At 38.1% G+C, this 22,141-nt stretch overlaps 1 protein-coding gene and 1 pseudogene across 4 annotated transcripts in view; one reads left to right on the plus strand and one right to left on the minus strand.

Moving 5' to 3' along the window:
* Positions 1–22,141, minus strand: part of RYR2 (ryanodine receptor 2) — a 727,449-nt gene that overhangs the window by 261,222 nt on the left and 444,086 nt on the right. For all 4 annotated transcript variants that reach the window (XM_077894379.1, XM_077894378.1, XM_077894377.1 and 1 more), the window contains exons 26-27: positions 18,215–18,374; positions 14,642–14,789 (exon numbers count right to left, since the gene is read on the minus strand). In XM_077894379.1, the coding sequence (XP_077750505.1) occupies positions 14,642–14,789; positions 18,215–18,374 (308 nt within the window). The remainder of the gene's footprint in view (positions 1–14,641; positions 14,790–18,214; positions 18,375–22,141) is intronic.
* Positions 11,630–11,729, plus strand: LOC144313170 (U6 spliceosomal RNA; annotated as a pseudogene).

Here is a 22,141-nt window from a genome sequence, read left to right on the forward strand (position 1 = left end):
CATCATTTGCAAATAAAATCATACATTATATTCTAGTATGCATTAATAAATTAAACTTCTAATTTTCTAAGGATAAAACAATCTATTCTTCAGAAAACTAAAATACTAAAAACCTCACAGGTTCTTTTTTCCTTTTATATGTTTCCAGGACATTGGACCCCACTCATATTCAGAGTGTTTCCAAGGAATGCCAAACAAATTTTAATATTAGCTTAAATCAAATATGTTAAAAGGAAAATTTGGTATAAAAATATAGCAGATCATTTCCTTAAAAGCCATCACAGATTTTGCTTGATTATAAGGTTTACTATGAATCATTTCCACATAGGAGTAATGAAAATAGGGGGCAGCATATGGAAAATGTGTGGCGGTAACAGGTAACAATGCAGAATTTCTTAGTTCCGGTATTTTATTCCTGACCTCAGCTGATGCATTGTTCTTATACTCATTGATGAGACTCAGCCTGAACTGGAAATGCACCTGCTATTTATAGCCATCATTATGCAACAGTCTTGTAAACTCCATGGATCTTCCTCCAAATGTCTGTATGATTCATAGCTCCTATTCCATATTTTTAGATTAGTTTAGGGGAGCTTATAACCATGGTTGCAAGAAGCAAAGTTCAGCATTCTATTTCATGATAAAATACTAATATTAAATGAAGATCTGGATCTATGGAAGTTTAAAAAAAAAAAAAAAAAGATCCCAGGCAATCTGTAACATTTCTTTGGCATACCCTGTAGCATCAATCAGCTGGATAAAAGTAGGTACTCTTTCAGTATCTGTGAGATTGAATCTAGGAACAAAGACATAGGAGCCCATACCTATGGGCACATATCTAATGGGTAGCACCAGTCTTAAAGGCATAGAGCTCTCCTCCAAATATGCAATTCTTATGCTTTCCTTGATTTTAAACACTATATATTTATATAAGTTTGGTAGGTGACTGTACCTCATGTAAGAACGTATAAATTATTTTCTTTTATTTTAATTTTTATTTATTTATGATAGTCACACACACAGCAGGCTCCATGCACTGGGAGCCCGACGTGGGATTCGATCCCGGGTCTCCAGGATCGCGCCCTGGGCCAAAGGCAGGCGCCAAACCGCTGCGCACCCAGGGATCCCCATAAATTATTTTCTTATATTGTTATAATGAACATAAAAATAATTGACATTTAAAAAAATGAACCATTAGCAGATATTGACGCTCAAAGAAGAAATTCAGGAATTATGCTTTTTTTTTTTTTTTTTTTTTTTTTTTTTAAAGATTTTTATTTATTTATTCATGATAGTCACAGAGAGAGAGAGAGAGGCAGAGACACAGGCAGAGGGAGAAGCAGGCTCCATGCACCGGGGGCCCGATGTGGGATTCGATCCCGAGTCTCCAGGATCGTGCCCTGGGCCAAAGGCAGGCGCCAAACCGCTGCGCCACCCAGGGATCCCAGGAATTATGCTTTTAACAAACCACTTCAAGATAAAGGGTAAGGCTCAACAAAATCTTGTATTCCCCATACCCCACAGATCCTGGCACAAAGAGGGCACACACCAAGACTGACCAAACGTGGCCTAAAGCATCCATACCTGCTGTTCCCCAAACTCTACTTTTAAAAGATACTGACCACTAGAGGGCAGCCAAGGTCTAATTATGTATCGAAGTGTCAGGTATTTAAAACAGCTGTGAAGCAAGGCAGGACAATCTCTTTAAAAATTTTCTACATATCTAAAAAAATTTGTACACATGTTGAAAATACTTCGGGGGTGCCCGGGTGGCTCAGTCGGTTGAGCCTCCGACTTTTGAATTCAGCTCTAGCTAGTCATGATCTCAGGATCCTGAGATTGAGCCCCATGTCTCCCTCTGCCCCTCCACCTGCTCAGGAGCACATGTTCATGCTCTCTCTCAAATAAATAAAATCTTTAAAAATAAATAAATAAAATAAAATCCTTCAGGTGTGTTTATGTAACTTTTTTTTTTTTTTTTAATGACACTAACCAGTCATCCTTTTCACTTTCTGGTCTTATTTCTAATTGAACAATTCAAACCTTGATAAAACCTTGCAGCAAGAATAATTTAGTTTTTCCTAGACCTCTAACTCTGGGAAACAAACAAAGGGTTGTGGAAGGGGATGGGAGGATGGGGCGACTCGGTGACGGGCACTAAGGAGGGGCACTTTCTGAGATGAGCACTGGGTGTTATACTACATGTTGGCAAATTGAATTTAAATTTAAAAAAACTTAAAAACAGTAACTTAGTTTTTCAAATGTTTTAAAATGTTTAGAACAATACTCCAAAAATAGTATGTTTCACATACTGAGTTCATATTCAATGTGTAAGCATCCTGCTGATGAACAGAAAATAAATTATAACCTTGATTTAATTACATAGGGTTAGATTCAATGTTATCAAAATTTTTATGCCCTTGACTTTTTTTTTTTTAGAGTCAGCGAGGGCAGCACAGTCTTATTTCTATGATTACTAGATTTATTTTGCTTTATTCCATAAAATCTCTCACATCTATCTTTTAATTTCCATTTTTCACCACCCTTGTTCTGAAAATCCAAAATTTTCCAAAGCATCCCAACTGGTCTCTCTATCTCTGAGCACTCTCCCCCTCCAATCTGTTCCTTCCCACTGTTGCCATAGTTATATTGCTATTGTAAACTGTGATCACACATCAAGCTTTTGCTTTAAAACTTCCTGAAGCTAGAATTCCCTGTGCAAATTTATCCACAGTTCTTAGCTGGGCTTTCAAGCTATTCCATATCTTGTCCTTCAACTAATATCATCTTCTCTCCAGTGGTAGCCATAACTTGGCCTACCAATCATCCCTCAACTCTTTCTATACTTAATTACATCAGATAGACTTTCCCTCTGGCAGAAAAGCTCTGCTTCATCTACTCTCTACTTGTTGACATTTTGATCCCTTCAACACCTAACTTAGATATCCTTTTTCCCCTTATTGATTCCTGAAAATAAATCTCTATGTATTTTCCATAAAGAACAGTCAAATCCCCACTATGAAGCAGGCATTCTATAGTATACTGGGACACAGAGGTAAACAAGACCCAGGAGCTCAGCCTCCACTGGGGAGTCTACTACACTAGCCTGTTTGTTGACCATGAACTTCAGTGAGACAACCAGCCAATCAACAATCAATGGTTCTCCCTAAACTCCAAACTTTCAGAAACCATTACATCCGACTGCTGAGGCTAGGACTTCCAGTACTATGTTGAATAGCAGTGGTGAGAGTGGACATCCCTGTCTTGTTCCTGAACTTAGGGGAAAGGCTCCCAGTGCTTCCCCATTGAGAATGATATTTGCTGTGGGCTTTTCGTAGATGGCTTTTAAGATGTCGAGGAATGTTCCCTCTATCCCTACACTCTGAAGAGTTTTGATCAGGAATGGATGCTGTATTTTGTCAAATGCTTTCTCTGCATCTAATGAGAGGAGCATATGGTTCTTGGTTTTCTCTTGCTGATATGATGAATCACATTGATTGTTTTGCGAGTGTTGAACCAGCCTTGTGTCCCGGGGATAAATCCTACTTGGTCATGGTGAATAATTTTCTTAATGTACTGTTGGATCCTATTGGCTAGTATCTTGCTGAGAATTTTTGCATCCATGTTCATCAGGGATATTGTTCTGTAAGTCTCCTTTTTGGTGGGGTCTTTGTCTGGTTTTGGAATTAAGGTGATGCTGGCCTCATAGAATGAATTTGGAAGTACTCCATCTCTTTCTATCTTACCAAACAGCTTTAGTAGCATAGGTATGGTTTCTTCTTTAAACGTTTGATAGAATTACCCTGGAAGCCATCTGGCCCTGGACTTTTGTGTCTTGGGAGGTTTTTGATGACTGCTTCAATTTCCTCCCTGGTTATTGGCCTGTTCAGGTTTTGTATTTCTTCCTGTTCCAGTTTTGGTAGTTTGTGGCTTTCCGGGAATGTGTCCATTTCTTCTAGATTGCCTAATTTATTGGTGTATAGCTGTTCATAATATCAAGACAGTGTGGTACTGGCACAAAAACAGACACATAGATCAATGGAACAGAATAGAGAACCCAGAAGTGGACCCTGAACTTTATGGTCAATTAATATTCAATAAAGGAGGAAAGACTATCCATTGGAAGAAAGACAGTCTCTTCAATAAATGGTGCTGGGAAAACTGGACATCCACATGCAGAAGAATGAAACTACACCACTCTCTTGCACCATACACAAAGATAAACTCAAAATGGATGAAAGATCTAAATGTGAGACAAGATTCCATCAAAATCCTAGAGGAGAACACAGGCCACACCGTTTTTGAACTCAGCCACAGTAACTTCTTGCAAGATACATCCACGAAGGCAAAAAAAACAAAAGCAAAAATGAACTATTGGGACTTCATCAAGATAAGAAGCTTTTGCACAGCAAAGGATACAGTCAACAAAACTAAAAGACAACCTACAGAATGGGAGAAGATATTTGCAAATGACCTATCAGATAAAGGGCTAGTTTCCAAGATCTATAAAGAACTTATGAAACTCAACACAAAGAAACAAACAATCCAATCATGAAATGGGCAAAAGACATGAAGAGAAATCTCACAGAGGAAGACATAGACATGGCCAACATGCATATGAGAAAATGCTCTGCATCACTTGCCATCAGGGAAATACAAATCAAAACCACAATGAGATCCCACCTCACACCAGTGAGAATGGGGAAAATTAACAAGACAGGAAACCACAAATGTTGGAGAGGATGCGGAGAAAGGGGAACCCTCCTGCACTGTTGGTGGGAATGTGAACTGATGCAGCCACTCTGGGAAACTGTGTGGAGGTTCCTCAAAGAGTTAAAAATAGACCTGCCCTACGACCCAGCAATTGCACTGTTGGGGATTTACCCCAAAGATACAAATGCAATGAAACGCCAGGACACCTGCACCCCGATGTTTCTAGCAGCAATGTCCACAATAGCCAAACTGTGGAAGGAGCCTCGGTGTCCATCGAAAGATGAATGGATAAAGAAGATGTGGTTTACGTATACAATGGAATATTCCTCAGCCATTAGAAACGACAAATACCCACCATTTGCTTCAACGTGGATGGAACTGGAGGGTATTATGCTGAGTGAAGTAAGTCTTTCGGAGAAGGACAAACATTGTATGTTCTCATTCATTTGGGGAATATAAATAATAGTGAAAGGGAATATAAGGGAAGGGAGAAGAAATGTGTGGGAAATATCAGAAAGGGAGACAGAACATAAAGACTCCTAACTCTGGGAAACGAACTAGGGGTGATGGAAGGGGAGGACGGTGGGGGGTGGGGGTAAATGGGTGACGGGTACTGAGGGGGGCACTTGACAGGATGAGGACTGGGTGTTATGCTGTATGTTGGTAAATTGAACACCAATAAAAAATAAATTTATTATTTAAAAAAAGAAAGAAAAAATAAAATATAACTGTCAATGATTATTTTTTTTCTGGCTTATACTGCACATTTCCTTATACAGGGTAAAATGCACTCCCTTTCTTGGATACTGACCATGTATTTTTTTTAACAGTGCATTTCTTTTGTTTGTTTGAATAGGTAATGCAAACAGAGTAAAACTTAAAAGAAATGATATGCAGCTTTTTCGCAACGGGTTTGCCGCCGGAACACAGGTGTCGTGAAAACCACCGCTAAACCTAAACCAAAATGGGAAAGGAAAAGACTCACATCAACATCGTGGTCACTGGACACGTAGATTCGGGCAAGTCTACCACTACTGGCCATCTGATCTACAAATGTGGTGGGATCGACAAAAGAACTATCGAAAAATTTGAGAAGGAGGCTGCTGAGATGGGAAAAGGCTTCTTCAAGAATGCCTGGGTCTTGGATAAACTGAAAGCTGAACGTGAACGTGGTATCACCATTGATATCTCCCTGTGGAAATTCGAGACCAGCAAGTATTATGTGACCATCACTGATGCCCCAGGACACAGAGACTTTATCAAAAACATGATTACAGGCACATCTCAGGCTGACTGTGCTGTCCTGAGTGTTGCTGCTGGTGTTGGTGAATTTGAAGCAGTATCTCCAAGAATGGGCAGACCAGTGAGCATGCCCTTCTGGCTTACACACTGGGTGTAAAACAACTAATTGTTGGTGTTAACAAAATGGATTCCACTGAACCACCCTACAGCCAGAAGAGATACGAGGAAATCGTTAAGGAAGTCAACACCTACATTAAGAAAATTGGCTACAACCCTGACTCAGTAGCATTTGTGCCAATTTTTGGTTGGAATGGTGACAACATGCTGGAGCCAAGTGCTAACACGCCTTGGTTCAAGGGATGGAAAGTCACCCATGAGAATACCAGTGGAACCACACTGCTTGAAGCCCTGGATTGCATTCTGCCACCAACTCATCCAACTGATAAGCCCTTGCATCTGCTCTGAAGACGTCTACAAAATTGGTGGTATTGGTACTGTCCCAGTGGGTCGAGTGGAGACTGGTGTTCTTAAGCCTGGCATGGTGGTCACCTTTGCTCTGGTCAATGTTACAACTGAAGTAAAGTCTGTGGAAATGCACCATGAAGCTTTGAGTGAGGCTCTTCCCGCAGACAATGTGAGCTTCAATGTCAAGAATGTATCTGTCAAAGATGTTCATTGTGGCAACGTGGCTGGTGACAGCAAAAATGTCCCACCAATGGAAGCAGCAGGCTTCACGGCTCAGGTGATTATCCTGAACCATCCAGGCCAAATCAGTGCTGGATATGCACCTGTGCTGGACTGTCACACAGCTCACATTGCTTGCAAGTTTGCTGAGCTGAAGGAGAAGATAGATCGTCGTTCTGGAAAGAAGTTGGAAGATGGTCCCAAGTTCTTGAAATCTGGGGATGCTGCCATTGTTGATATGGTTCCTGGCAAACCTATGTGTGTTGAGAGCTTCTCTGACTATCCTCCTCTGGGCCGTTTTGCTGTTTGTGACATGAGACAGACGGTTGCTGTGGGTGTCATCAAAGCAGTGGACAAGAAGGCACCTGGAGCTGGCCAAGTCACCAAGTCTGCCCAGAAAGCTCAGAAGGCTAAATGAATATTATCCCCAATACCTGCCACCCTAGTCCTAATCAATTGTGTCAATTGGCCATTTAAGTTTAATAGTAAAAAGACTGGTTAAATGATAACAATTCATTGTAAAACCTTCAGAAGGAAAGGAGAATGTTTTGAGGACCATTTGTGTTTTTTTGTTTTGTTTTGTTTTGTTTTGTTTTGTGCATGTGTTGCAGTTTTAAGTTATTAGTTTTTAAAATCAGTACTTTTTAATGGAAAAAACTTGACCAAAAAATCTGTCACAGAATTTTGAGGCCCATTAAAACAAAAGTTTAATGAGAAAAAAAAAAGAAATAATATGCAGCAAAATGTAAATTTCTGCTCCCACAGCTGTCTATGAGCTCTCTAGATATCTTTCCTGGAAGCAATTCCCATTACCATTGTTTCCACAGAGTTTGTCTGTGTATGTGTAAGCATTGATGAGTGTTCTTTGTTATAACCTTAATATGATACATCTCAGATTGTTTCCTACAGGTACTTCATTGTATTTAACAACTTCATAATATACACTGTATGAATGTACCATCATATTTTTAACCATTTTTAACCAAGGCCAGAATGTCATCTAATCTGGCTTTTTGTTTTACTTGTGTGTGTGTGTGTGTTTGTATGTGTGAGAGAGTATGTGTGTGTGTGTGTGTGTGTGTGCATGCGTGTGTTGGGAAACTCAGAGGCTGTGCACATCTCTATTGCTTTGTTTTTCCTTTTTCTTAATCCTTGATCAGAAAATACATTTCCTCACTCCTTTTTCCATCATTGGCATCACTCCAATTGGTGTGGTATTTTTCCTTGGAGAGTTTTGTATTTTTGTAAGCTGTAAAATACTAGAAATTATACTAATGGTAATATGTTACTGCTCTATTCCATACTTCATGATCACTGTTTCTGAATTGTAGTGTGCTATTTTTTAACCTATTATTTTTATCTAATAATATTTCCCAGAAATGGACACAGAGGATGCTTCCAGCTCTCATGATCACAATGCTATAATGAACATGTTCCTACATACCCCTGTCTGGACCTATACACAAGTGTTTTTACATCCAAGTATAACATTTGCTGAGACATACTCGTGGTTTCTATATAATACAAGCTTTTCACACATCAGCTTTGCCAAGTTATACTTTCAACAAAAACACATGGGGTTCCTACTGCGTCAATATCCTTTTAAGCACTTGGGATCATATAGTTGTCTAATTATTTTAATATGTTGGATATAAATCCATAAATAAAGATTTTACTTTGCATTTCTCTGATGATTAAGGAGATCTGAAATATCTTCATGTGTTTTTCAAACTTGAAGTTTCCCTTACTATTCATTATCTATTACCAATTTGCCTTTTTTTAAAGATATAATTGACATATGCCTTTGTATTAGTTTCACATATACAACATAGTCATCTACTATGTGTATATATTGCAAAATGATCATTACAAGTCTAGTTCACATGGTGCTATATTATCATGAGGTATTAATAATATATATATTATATATAATAATATATAATATATATATATATCTGAAATATCCAGTTGTTCATTAAAAATTACTTTTAGTAGGTCACTTCAAAGAGGGCTCAGGGAGCTGTGAAGCCAGAAGGTCTAAGACTGAACAAAGACTGATGTTCCCCAGTGGATGCCACAGACACTCAACAGTGTCATTTCCCAAAGGAGACATGAGATGCAGCCACTCATGATGATGAGAATTGACTCATAATCCATGACCGGTGGGAAAACAAATTAAAAATAAATAAATTTTTTTAAATAGCCAAAAAAACATTTAAGACTGATTCACAAAAAAACCCCAAAAATAAATAAATAAATAAATAAATAAATAAATAAATAAAATTTTAAAAAAGACCGATTCACTCTTTGAATGATCTATGAAGTCAATAAATCCTAAGAAGACTGACAATTTAAAAAAAAAAACACCAAGAATAAAAAGAGGTGTCACTATAGACTTTATGAATATCAAAAGGATAATAGGATGTTAGAACTTGATGCCCATAAATATGGCAATTATTTTTTTTAATTTTATTTACTTATTTGAGAGAGAGAGAGAGAGTGAGTGTGAGAGAGTACACAAGCAAAGAAGGGCAGAGAAAAAGGGAGAAGCAGACTCCTTGCTGAGCAGGGAGCCTAATACAGAGCTCAATTCAAGGACCCTGGATCATGACCTGAGCTAAAAGCAGATGCTTAACTGATTAAACCACCCAGGTGCTCCAAATATGGCAATTTAACTGAAATTACTGTACTGATAAAGTATAACTTATCAAAACTGACATAAGAAGAAATAGAAAATTAAATATCTTAAAATTTTCAAATTAAAGAATTTGAACTTATAATTAAATATCTCTCCTAAAAGATAAACTGTAGGCTGATTTTTTTAAAAGATTTTATTTATTTATTCCTGAGAGACAGAGAGGCAGAGGCACAGGCAGAGGGAGAAGCAGGTTCCACCCAAGGAGCCCAATGTGGGACTCGATCCCAAGACCCTATGATCACGCCCTGAGCCAAAGGCAGATGCTCAACCACTGACCCACCCAGGCACCCCTAGGCTCATATGGTTTTAATGATAAATTCTATAAGACATTTAAGTAAGAAATAATACAAAACTAACCCAAATTTAGAAAACAAGGGGATTTCCTAACTTATCATGTATCCAGGACTACGCTCTTATCAAAAACTGACAAAGAGATGTTGCAAGAAAAGGAAGTTACAAGGCAGTATTCCTTATGCTATACATGCAAAAATCCTTCACAAAATAGCCAACAGAATCCAGCTATATATAGAAGAGGAAAATACACTATGACCAGGTAGAGTTATACAAGAAATGCAAACTTGATCTAACAATCAAAAATCAATGTTATTCATAATATTAGAATAAAGGAAAAGAATACAAAATCATCTAAAAATGGCAAAAAAAAGTATTTGACAAAATTCAACATTCAACATCCTATTCATGATAAAAGCTCCTAACAAACTAGAAAGAAAAAGGAATTTCTTCACTGTGATAAACGGCTTCTAGACCCACAGTTAACATCATACTTCATGGTGAAATGTTAGGACTTTTTTTTTTAAGACTGGGAACAAAGTAGGATAACCTCTCTCACTACTTCTCTTAAACACTGCAAGTCTTTACCAATTCAGTAAGTCAACTAACAAGAAAGACATAATTATAAAGGAAAAATTAAAACTTTTTTTGTAAGGAGAAGCAGAGAGACATCATGGCTATGTAAGTAGAGAATCCTATAAACTTTAGACATGAAAAAAAAAGAGAAAAAAATGTAAGATAAATTCTGCCAGACCACAGGCTGTAATAACCATATACATATACTAATTGTGTTTCTCATATTCACAGTGAATAACTGGAAGATGAAATGAAATGAAAACTAATCCATTTATGATAGTTTCCAAAATATCAGATACCTCTACAAAGTAATGGGCAAGCCCTCTACTCTAAAAGTAGGAGACAAACTAAAGAGGACCAAAATAAATGGAAGGAAAAAAAAATAAATGGAAGGATACATCACATTCATGAACTGGTCGACTAAGTATTGTTAAAATGTCAATTCTCTCCAATTGATTTACAAAGCCAACTGTAATCCCATCAAAACTAAACTGAGTAGATTCTAAAATGTATAAAGATATGCAAAGAAAAGGGGGGACTGAAAAACCTCTTTTTTTAAAAAAAGATATTTATTTATTCATGAGAGACAACAGAGAGAGGCAGAGACATAGGCAGAAGGAGAAGCAGGTTCCCTGCAGGAAGCCCGATGTGAGACTCCATCCAGGGACCCTGGGATCATGACCTGAGCCAAATCAGACGCTCAACCACTGAGCCACCCAAGGAGCCCTGAGACTGAAAAACCTCTCACAGAAGAAATTAGAAAACCTACCTTACCTGATTTTAAGATTCGTTATATGGTAACAATAATAAAGACAATAGTGTGGTACTGACTTAAGGATAGATACATCCTTAAGCACCTGGGTGGCTCAGTGGTTGAGCATCTGCCTTTGGCTCAGGTCATGATCCTGGGGTCCTGGGATGGATCGAGTTCCACATCAAGCTTCCTGCAGGGAGCTTGCTTCTCCCTCTGGCTCTGTCTCTGCCTCTCTCATTCTCTGTGTCTCTCATGAATAAATAAACAAAACAATAAAAAAATGTAAAATGAAAAAAAAAGATAAATGTATATATCAATAAAACCCAATGGTCAAGAGATATTTGACAAAGGTAATTTGGTGGGAAAGGATAATTTGTTCCAATAAATAGTGCTGAGACAGCTGGATATCCACCTGGACAAAAATGAACCTTGGCCTTAGTCTCTCATTATAAACAAAACTCAACTCAAATTAGATTATAGACCTACCCGAAAAGTAAAATAATAAAACTTAAGAAGAAAGCACATAAGAAAATCTTTGTTTTTTGCATAAGCAAAGATTTTTTTCAGGACATAAAACGTACAACTATTAAGGGAAAAAATCATGAATGGACTTCATCAAAATTGAGAATGTTCTGCTCTCTGAAAGATCTCATTGAGAAAATGAAAGCACAGTGTTTGCTTCAGCAGCACTTATACTAAATTGGAATGATACAGAGAAGATTAGCATGGTCCCTGTGCAAGGAGAAAATGAAAGCACAATCCATAAACTGTGAGGAGTTGTTTCCCATATCTGACATAATCTTTATATCCAGAAAAGTTTTATGTATGTATAGATAGATGCTTACAATTACATATACTTACAATTCAATAAAAAGAAAACAAAACAATGCAATTTTTTAAATGGATATAGTTTTGAAAAAACACATATACCAATAACCACAAGAAAAAAACTTCAACGTTATTATTCAAGAAGAGCATGAGGATTAAAACTGAAAGATCCATTTGGCATCTACCAGAATTGTTAAAATCAGAAAGATTCACTATCAATTCTTGACCAAGATGTGGGAGCAACTGGCACCCTTCTACACTGGTCATGGGAATAAAATAAGTTTGTACAACCATTTGGAATCTTCTTATAAAGTAAGGAAAGAGTTAAGGTATAGGCCAGGAGAGGCAGGGGAGCCCCTGACTAGGCTCTGAAACTATTCCTGATGGGCAAAAGCACTTAGCCAGTTTATCCTCTTAGTCCAGAACACCTGGCTCGGTGGGATTTTGTTGTTGTTGTTAGCAACAGTGTAATCACAAAAAATGACCAAATCTCAGAGATATCAGTCATTAACAGTGTTATCAATAGTGCTTGCTCAAACCAAGATAGCACAAGAATCTCAAAATCAAAAGCTCCCTGGTCAAGTTTTCAATAAAGGAGCAGCCCTAAAAACCCTCAGTGACAACTCAATTCAGGACCCTTCTCACTCTAGAGATCTTTCTCTTTCCTTTCTGTTCTCACCGTCACTTAATAAACTTTCACTTCATTCCATCCTTTCATGTCCACAAGATTGATTCTTCGACTCCATGAGACAAGAACCCTGCAATCCCGTAACACTATGGCTCAGTAGTTTTACTTACATATTTACCCAAGAGAAATGAAAAGTGTAAGTCTACACAAAGACTGTCTGCAAGTGTTCATAGCAGTTTTACTCATAATAGCCAACAACTGGAAATAATCCAAATCTTCATCAACAGAAGAATGGATTAAAAAAAGGATGGTTTATTAGAATAGAATACCACTCAATAATTCTATGACACATATAAAAACATATATGATCACAAAAACATGTGGAACAAAAGTACGTAGACAAAATATATAATATTGATTACATTTATAAGCAAAGTATAAGAAAAGGCAAAATTAATCTGTGATAACAAAATTTAGAAAGTGGTTATTTTGTTGGAGATAGGAGGGAACTTTTTATAATGAAAAATATGTTCCCCCTGTTGTTTTGGGTGGTGGTACCTTTTGTGTATTTAACTATCAAAATTCACCAAACTGAACAGTGAAGAGCTATGTATTTTATGGTATGTAAATTACACTTCAATTTAAATGTATCATAAAAAAAGAAGCAATTAGCTTTAAGGGCATATTGCATACCAGACATTCGCAGAACTGTTTTCAATTGTTGTCTTAGCTTAGGAACCTTGTATTATTTACTTCCATTCCACCTTTCATGTGGACGACAGTCATTAAGACAGGCATCCTCCTGGTTCCTTTCATAGTAGCATCTGGTTAATGAGGGCCTACTCATATGTTGTTATGAAACTGACTTCAAGATAAAATAAGGAGTTACATCATGATTGTGAATATTATTGTTATCAAGAGAATATCTAATTTTATTTGCAACAAATGTAAAGATTCAGTATCTACACTAAGAGCCACTAAGATGTAACTACATACTGAATCAACTCCAGGGACTGAAATTTGGAGTCAGAATGCCTGGGGATGGGATTCTGCATCTACAACATAGTACATGGCTTTCCATTCAGAGAAGTCTTAGAATCTCAGGTTCCTAATCTATAAAATGAGCATATTGCATGGACCATCCCCATCGCGTGACTACTGTGAGGATTACGTAATTGTGAAAGTCTTAGAAATACTTGTTGCACATGATAAGCACTATATAAACATTAGCTACTCTTACAACTTACAGTCTGGGTTTCTTTTTTTTTTTTTTTAGATCTTATTTATTTTTTCATGAGAGACACACAGAGAGAGAGGCAGAGACTTAGGCAGAGGGAGAAGCAGGCTCCCCATGTGGAGCCTGATGTCAGATTTGATCCCAGGATCCCAGAATCATAACCTGAGCCAAAGGCAGATGCTCAACCATTGAGCCACCCGGGTGTCCCTACAGTCTGGATTTCTATCAAGAAACACTGAAAATATTACTCACTAGAGAATATTGAGAATACACTGTTTAAAACTTTCTACCAAAAAATAAATAAATAAATAAAACTTTCTACCAAAAAAAGTATAGGCACTATAAGGAAACACACATTGTTTATTTCACTCGGTCATTTTAAAAATATGGATATTTATATCAATTGAAACTTCAGGCAAAGGATAAAGGAATTGATATTTTAAATCATATTCTTAAAAGGTATGATTTAAGGGAAATGTGTTCTTCATAAAACCTCTGAAAATCCATTTCTTCCATACATATTTATTGAATGTCTAATCTAACATGTTCACTAACATGCAACTAAAATGTTGCACTAATTAGTTAATATTGCCTACAGGTAGGAGTATCAATAATGAAGATTCATAGACACTAGCTATAGGTTTATTCCCATAAACAACTAAGCCAGCTCTTCTTAAGGATAGCTGGGAGATCGGGGGAGGGGGCAATATCAGAGTTCCACTGCTCACCTCAGACTCTTTGGGAAGGTAAACTAGTTTTGTCCCTGGGCAGAATCACAGGTGGTGAGACACTCTTCTGAGAGATGGGTTTAATCCCTCAAGTGTACTTGAGGAAAAAAAATGCTCTGAACCACTGGCTTAAGTTACAAACTAAGTTACAAACATCTTGAAGGACTTAATTTTGTACTTCCCACTTTGAGTCAATTATTTGGCTTTGAAGAACTACTACACAATTTTGCAACCTGAGAGGAAGAAAGGAAAACCAAAATACCATGATCCTGATCTGGTGCTTCCAGGTTGTAGCCATACCCCAGCAGCGTGCGAACAGCTTCACGGAGGCTGTCTTTATTGGATTTCTTGGTGCGGTCATCTAGAAGAGTGTAGGGAACCAGGCGAGGGTTTCTTCTGTTCTTTACATCCTACAGGAAGAGAAAAGGTGTTGGTCATCAAAGCAGTACTAAAGCAATCATTCTGGAAATGAGACAGCTGCCAAATACAACAGAAAGTAAAGCCCCTGAGATAAAAGCTGCTCCCCCACACCCTTGGTCTTCTCAGGTTAAGGAAGTTACTGAACCCCTAGCAATATAAAAGACTGAATCAAATGAGTAACTGCAGGCCCTCCCCAGGAGAAGAAAAAAGTAAAAACAATAAAATAACAAACGCCAACTGGAAGGATCATTTCCACCACCGTCCATCTGCCAGGATCACAGGGCAATGGACTAATTTAGAGAACACAGAATTTCCTTGTACAGTTGACAGACAAGTCTTTGTTACAAGAAGAGCCAAGTGATCACTGGTCACCTCTCAGTGATTTTAGTCTACAAACAACTTATGGCTGCAGGCCCTCTCTCAGAAAAACCCAGTGTTACAGACAACCATTCTATGAACTCAACTAGCCTGAACACTATGCATTAGGGTGACTCCACCAACCTGTGAAACCAGTTAATAGCAAAAGCACTGAAGTACGTACAAAACTCACAATTTGGTTATTACAAACGAGGCTCCAGGTTTAAAATGTGATGAGACTGCTGTTGGCAAAGCATGAGATCTGGCTCTCCTACTAGCCTGGCAAAAGAAATCACTTCTTTCCATCGATTCTCTGAAACTCTGCTGCAGATTTTGTCAGACTTTCCATTTTTCAGGAAGCATTCTCAAATCTCAGGTTAACTTGAGCACAATGAAGAATGAGGAGGCTGTGGATCCTTCCAAACCTCAAAACAAATATGCTACATGGTAGACTGGCTTTGTTCTGGGTGACTAGGAGCAAGGAAAGCTTTCCCTCCTATATTTTCCTGTCTCTCTAGCAAATCTGTACTAAATACCTGCTCCTGAATACATGAGCATGGACTGACAGGCTGGAGTCCAGATCACCTAGATTGCTTGGTGGGGAGCACCACTACAAAGCCACCCTAAGTAAACCAACAGTGTAAACAGTACACACAGGTGCCAGACACATCACCCAGCAGCCCTCTCTTCTAAAGTGGTTTTTGCCTCCAAACTTTTCCTCTACAGAAAGTCTGAAGCCTTGAATGAATCATACTCTCTAGGGCAGCCTGGGTGGCTCAGCGGTTTAGCTCCGCCTTCGGCCCAGGGCATGATCCTGGAGACCTGGGATGGAGTCTCACGTCGGGCTCCCTGCATGGAGCCTGCTTCTCCCTCTGCCTGTGTCTCTGCCTCTCTCTCTCTCTATGTCTCTCATGAATAAATAAATAAAATCTTAAAAAAAAAAATCATACTCTCTAAAGATGGTGTCCTGAGAATCTGTTAAAAGGTGCTCCCCAGGGGATCCGATGCACACTCATGTTTGAAAGCAGCAGAGCTAGAGGGACAGAGAAGTAGTAAGCCAAGTAAACTGCTCTCAAGGACTTTCAATGACGTTCTAAACTAAATTATGTCAACAAGAAGGTGATGAAAAATTCAAGACAGCACTCATACAGAATCTGGCAAATATGCTTATGCCAGTGGGGAATATGGTGGAAGCAAGATGGAGCCTGAGAGAAAGAGTGGGGAAATTATCCAAATGAAAGTTCTGGTAGGCTCAAAAAGCCTGTGCTTTTATGAGGAACCATATACACAGGAAGCACACCCCCCGCCCCCACCTGAAGAGAAGGACTCCCGGAAATCCTGGTTTGTCTAATAGAGCTACATGGACTTCACAGCAAGTTAGCCCTCCTTTTGCAGAGAGCCAGTGTGGGGCCCTGATCCCTCTTGGGTACATGGTTATAAGGTTTAGGTTCTCTCTGTCTCTGTGTGTCTCTGTGTCTCTCTGTCTCTCACGCACACACACACACACACAAAATGCTTAAGCAGATTTAGTGTTGACATTCACATCAATTACAACCAGCTTAATTCAACATAAAAATATATTTTATGAGGTAAATAAAGGTTCTTCAAGTTTCCTTTAGCCTTTCTAATGCCAAAAAGTCACTGGCTTAGAAGGATTTTCAAAACTCACTTTTTCAAACCAATGTTTAGGCTAGATCCTAAACAATAGGCTAAGCCTGTAAGTGAGAAAACATTTTATTCCTGAAAAATTTTAAGTAAAGGCAGCCCAAACTGAGCTGTCAAGATGTACTGCAACAAGGAAGCGAAGAATGTTGGCTCTGGAGTCAGAAGGCCCAAGCAGGGTCTGCCACCTGCTAGCTGTGTAGCACTGGGCAAACTGTTCCCGTGAAGCCTCCCTGTACACCATATGTGAACTGGGAATTGAAATGATTCCTCCCTCACAGAAGTGTTGTCAGAGTTAAAGAGAATATGAGTAAAACTCTAGACATGGTATTGAAGAGCAAACCACCTGATGTATTTGGTAGGGGCCAGTACTGCTGGAAGCCTTTCTCATATGTAAGTTATATAATGAAGTGAAATCACTTACTGATGAGGAAACAGTGGTGCAGATAATTTTTTTTTAAGATTTTATTTATTTATGAGAGAGAGAGAAAGAGAGAGAGGCAGAGACACAGGCAGAGGGAGAAGCAGGCTCCATGCAGGGGGCCCAATGCAGGACTCAATCTCGGGACTCCAGGATCAAAACCTGGGACAAAGGCAGGCGATCAACCCCTAAGCCACCCAGGTGTCCCCAGGTAGTGCAGAGAATTTAAGTAGCCTGCCCAAGGTCACCTGGTAACTAAGAGGCAAGGCTCAAATTTGCTCTTGGGCCTTCTGCTCTGCTGCCTTGGGATGTGCTCCATGACTTAGTCACTCCCACAACAAGCGCACCACCATGAATAGAGAGATCCATGACTCTGAAATCCAGAAACCTAAGAAAACTCATCCTTTACTAAGTTGAACAAAATCTCAGTTGGTAAAACATGATCTGAATTGATGCAAGCCTGTTTTATAGTCTTTATTTATCCCTCTTGGTATTATCATGCCTATGCTGTGCCTAACAAATAGTAATTTACTGTGGAGGGTGCTAAGAAATATGTAATATATCACCATATCACCATCCTGGACACCGAAAGATATCTGGATTCTGACATTCATCTGGCCCCAGGAGTTTTGAAGGAGGAACAGTGGACCTCTTTTATTACTATTTTATCTCAATCTTCTCATATTTCAAAAGTTTCTCCTTAAATACCATCTCAGAGAGAGAAATGCCACAAAACCAAGTTATAAATCACTGTCCTGGTTAAAATTCACTGGTACCTCCTGTTCACACTCAGGGTTATGGTCATCTGACTTCCTGAGCCCAGCACAGAACAGGTGCGTTAGCATATATATATACATTAAGATATGCATGTGAGTTTCAACCCAGTCATTATTTAATCTCTCCTGTTAGGAATTATGCTGATTACCACTTAAGTAAATCTCAGCCTCCAGGCCATAAAGCTACATTCCCCTGTACCTGTTGGATGCCGTAAGTCCAGCCCTGCCGGATTCGATCTCGGGCCCATACATTATGAGCATTTTCTGCCAACTTGTCCACCATTGCTTCCTGAGATGGGGTGAGTTTGATAAAGCTCAGGTCCATTGGGGCTGGCTTATACCCACTTGTCAGCTGGTAACTACAAAGCAAAATAAAAGAAGTATATAATTGGCCTTTCCAAAAAAGTCAAGGCTTAAAAATCCCTGTATCAGTCTTTTTATGGCCCTACCTACTTCTAAGTGTTCCTTAAACCAAAGTGGTTACCACTGGTCAGCAAGCTGGGAACCCTTCAGTTTAGCTAATAACTCATTAGGTAGAAAGGCCACATGATCGTGGTCTTCAATTTTATGCCACTAAAACAAAAAATGAGACAACTTACCTACCTCTAAAAGGTGAGAAGGACTTACTGAATTCCAAACTATTGAGGCTTTTTTATAGTACAAACCAAAATAATGGTTACCAGTAGAAACATCTGATGGAGTTCTCTTTCTGTTCTCATTTTCTTCAACTTTTAAACATTATCTTAATTTGTATATTTATGTGTTTAATAAATCTGTGGGTCCTTACAGATACTAGCTGTTCATTATGCCATAGGGAGACTTTAATGCATTTATAAGTTATTTTCCTACTTGCCTTTCCTAGTTATATAATTTAGGGAGTCTCTGGATAAGATAGAAAGTAGGATATCCCAGGTATATAATCATCTAAAATATTATTAAGGCCTGGATTTTAACTAACTCTTACCAGAGACTACTTCCATATTCTGAAATTCTGAACTTTCTGAGAGAAAGTACTAAAACAAGTGTTAAGTTTTCATCTTCTGGAAGAAATATAAAATTGAAAATACAAAATTTTCAACATGTACCTATTAGGGCAATAATACTGCTCTGCTCCTCGCCCCCTCCCACACACACAGAGTCAACTCATTCTATTTAACTACTGAGATTCGAACAAAGCCTATTTTACAGCTGCTTCTCTTCTATAGAAGACATTCTTCTATAAGGAGTGTCATTGTTACACTCCTTATAATCAACCATGCCTTGAGGTCAGGATCTGTTTCTAATCCATTTTTCTAACTGCCATTATACTCAAAACCACGCATGGCAGATAAACAGCCCTTCCATCCATAGCTTTTGAAATAATTAACTTTATATACCAAATTAATATAAAGGTACATGCATCTTCATCTCAAAGATTCTCCTTTGTACAAAGAAAATTTGCCAGCTAATTACGCAGTTAAAAAAAAATTAACAGAACATGAGAAAATGCAGAAATAAAACTATGTTATCTTTATTCTTTGAAGTATTCTGGGCTATGGCTAGTAGAATGACCAGGTAAGCTTCTTTACAGCAGGGAGTTTGTCTGCTTTGTTCCTTGCTATCCACAAAACCAGGAATAGTGCCTGATTCCTGGTAGGCATTCAATAAAGATATGTTGAATGAATTGATGTGTTATGGCAATAAATAATTTTTAAGCATGAATAAAGCTGAGATTGCCTTAGTTACTCCTATTTCATTGTAAGACATCTCATATTTTATAAATAATTTATCTATAGACAAAAGTATTAGAAATGTTTTGTTTAAGGGGATTAGATTAGTCTGGCAATTTTAACAATTATGGCTAATTATGGCCTTATGTCATTCAATTTACATTCCAAGCTACATTTATACATGAGAAATTTTGTTCTGTTTTAAATCAGAACTCTGTATGTTTCAGTTATTAACAATATTTTTTCTTTATTTTCTTTTTTTTTTAAATTTTTTTTTAATTTATTTATGATAGTCAGAGAGAGAGAGAGAGAGAGAGAGAGAGAGGCAGAGACACAGGCAGAGGGAGAAGCAGGCTCCATGCACCGGGAGCCCGACGTGGGATTCGATCCCGGGTCTCCAGGATCGCGCCCTGGGCCAAAGGCAGGCGCCAAACCGCTGCGCCACCCAGGGATCCCATCTTTATTTTCTTAATAAAGAAACCACATGGGATTTTTTTAACTGCTCATACAAATCATTGTATGGTATGGAATTCTGATTATAAATAGATAAATCTACAAACTGTAAGTACAGCCCATATACAAGTTCTCATTCAGAGAATATTTTCTTCAAGAAAGAGCTCCCAATATATTTCTAATGCACCAACAGATGATCAAGCTAGCAGAGTCTAGTTTCCAAGTTTAATGTAATTGCTGGAATGCAGCATAGAGCAGCTTTAGGAGCAATGATAAAGATCTCAATCTTCTCTACTGTCCCCTTCCCATCTCTGCTTGACATCCTCCCCCATCCTGGCTTCCTCACAACAGCCCAGCACGGGGTAGCCCAACAGCACACAATTCTTTCTTCTCCAATTTTCCAATGGCCCTGAGCTCTCCCAGCTGTCACAGAGGAGACACACAGGACAGAGTTTTGAAACTGATCTATGAAAAAATTATTTAGAGCCTAAGCCATATTAATGGTAAATATGTTGAAAAAAGTAAAAATCCTCTCTGGCAACCAATTCTAACAGTACATTTCCCAGCAATATCTCATATGGAATGGGGTGGGGGGGTAGGGGATATATTTGAGAAGTAGAGGATGAGAACGAGGTCCTTCCAAGTCAAACATTATCGATAAGTTCTCCTAATGTATAAAGCTGAATAATATAAGACATAATATGTTTCTCCTGATTTTTTAAAATTTCCCCTTCCTACATGGAATATCTACTACAGTTGCCTTAATCTGTGGTCACAATGAAAACCCATATTTGCATTTGCTGATTTAAAACAGCACAAGAATTAATGTAGTTCATGCTCATTTTCAGATGTAGACAGCAATTCATTTTACTCTTCTTCATAACCCTGTACAAGAAAGGATTAGAAGTTTCAAGTGATTCTTGCAAATGGCTAATAATCCCATCCCATTAAGTAAATTACTAACTCCCATTTCACCTGAACCTTATTTCCATAGTGTTGTATTTCAAATCATCTATAGTAAATACAAATATTCTTGAAATTCATAGACTTAAACCTATCGTATTTTTAAAAAGATTTTATTTATTCACTTGACAGAGAGTGTGCACAAGTGGGAGAGTGGCAGGTGGAGGGAGAGGGAGAAGTAGGCTCCTCACAGAGCAGGGAGCCCGATGTGGGGCTTGACCTCAGGACCCCAGGATCACAACCTGAGTCAAAGGCAGACGCTTCACTGGCTGAGCCACCCAGGCATCCCAACCTACTGTATTTGATAAAAATGCTGACATCACAAATACCTAACGAATATGAATCAGTATCAACAATGATTTATAAAACTCTTTGCTGTTTGTAGTACATGTTGACAAAGTAAGAGTCAATCCATTATATCAAAATAGAATTTTTTTTAAAGAGCATAAATGAGAGCATTATTTTGGCAAATAATGTCCATTTCACCTTACTAATATAATTTCATGAGGTAAATAAAGATCGACTATTAATAGGAAATATTATCTTTTTGTGGTTAAAAAAGAACAAAAAGAAAAGCTTTTGAGTAAAATGTGATTGACATAAGCCTTGGAAGCTAAGGGGTTTTAAGTAAAATTTCAGATTAATTTCCAGAAATTGAAAAGAAAAGCAAGACTGCTGTACCAATTCTTGGGAAGTAGAATTTCATAGCCCAAATCATAGGGAAAAGTCCTATCATTAGTAATTATATTAGCACCAAATACATATAGCTCATGTTAAAAACATCAATGTGTTACTTACTACCTCCTTGAGCTTTCTGGGAAAATTCTACTAGAATCAGTCACTAGATCTCTTTTTCCTGCAATCTATCTGTTCACTAGGTATCCTTTCAACTTCCTTTCCCTGAATATGCAAAGTTCCCATTCCATCAATCATCCTGAAGTTTAGCTTATGAGAAATATATATGGAACTAAATAAATACAATCAATATACTCACTTTCCAA

The sequence above is a fragment of the Canis aureus genome, chromosome 4 (assembly GCF_053574225.1).
Source record: "Canis aureus isolate CA01 chromosome 4, VMU_Caureus_v.1.0, whole genome shotgun sequence".
In the NCBI taxonomy this organism is placed as follows: Eukaryota; Metazoa; Chordata; class Mammalia; order Carnivora; family Canidae; genus Canis; species Canis aureus.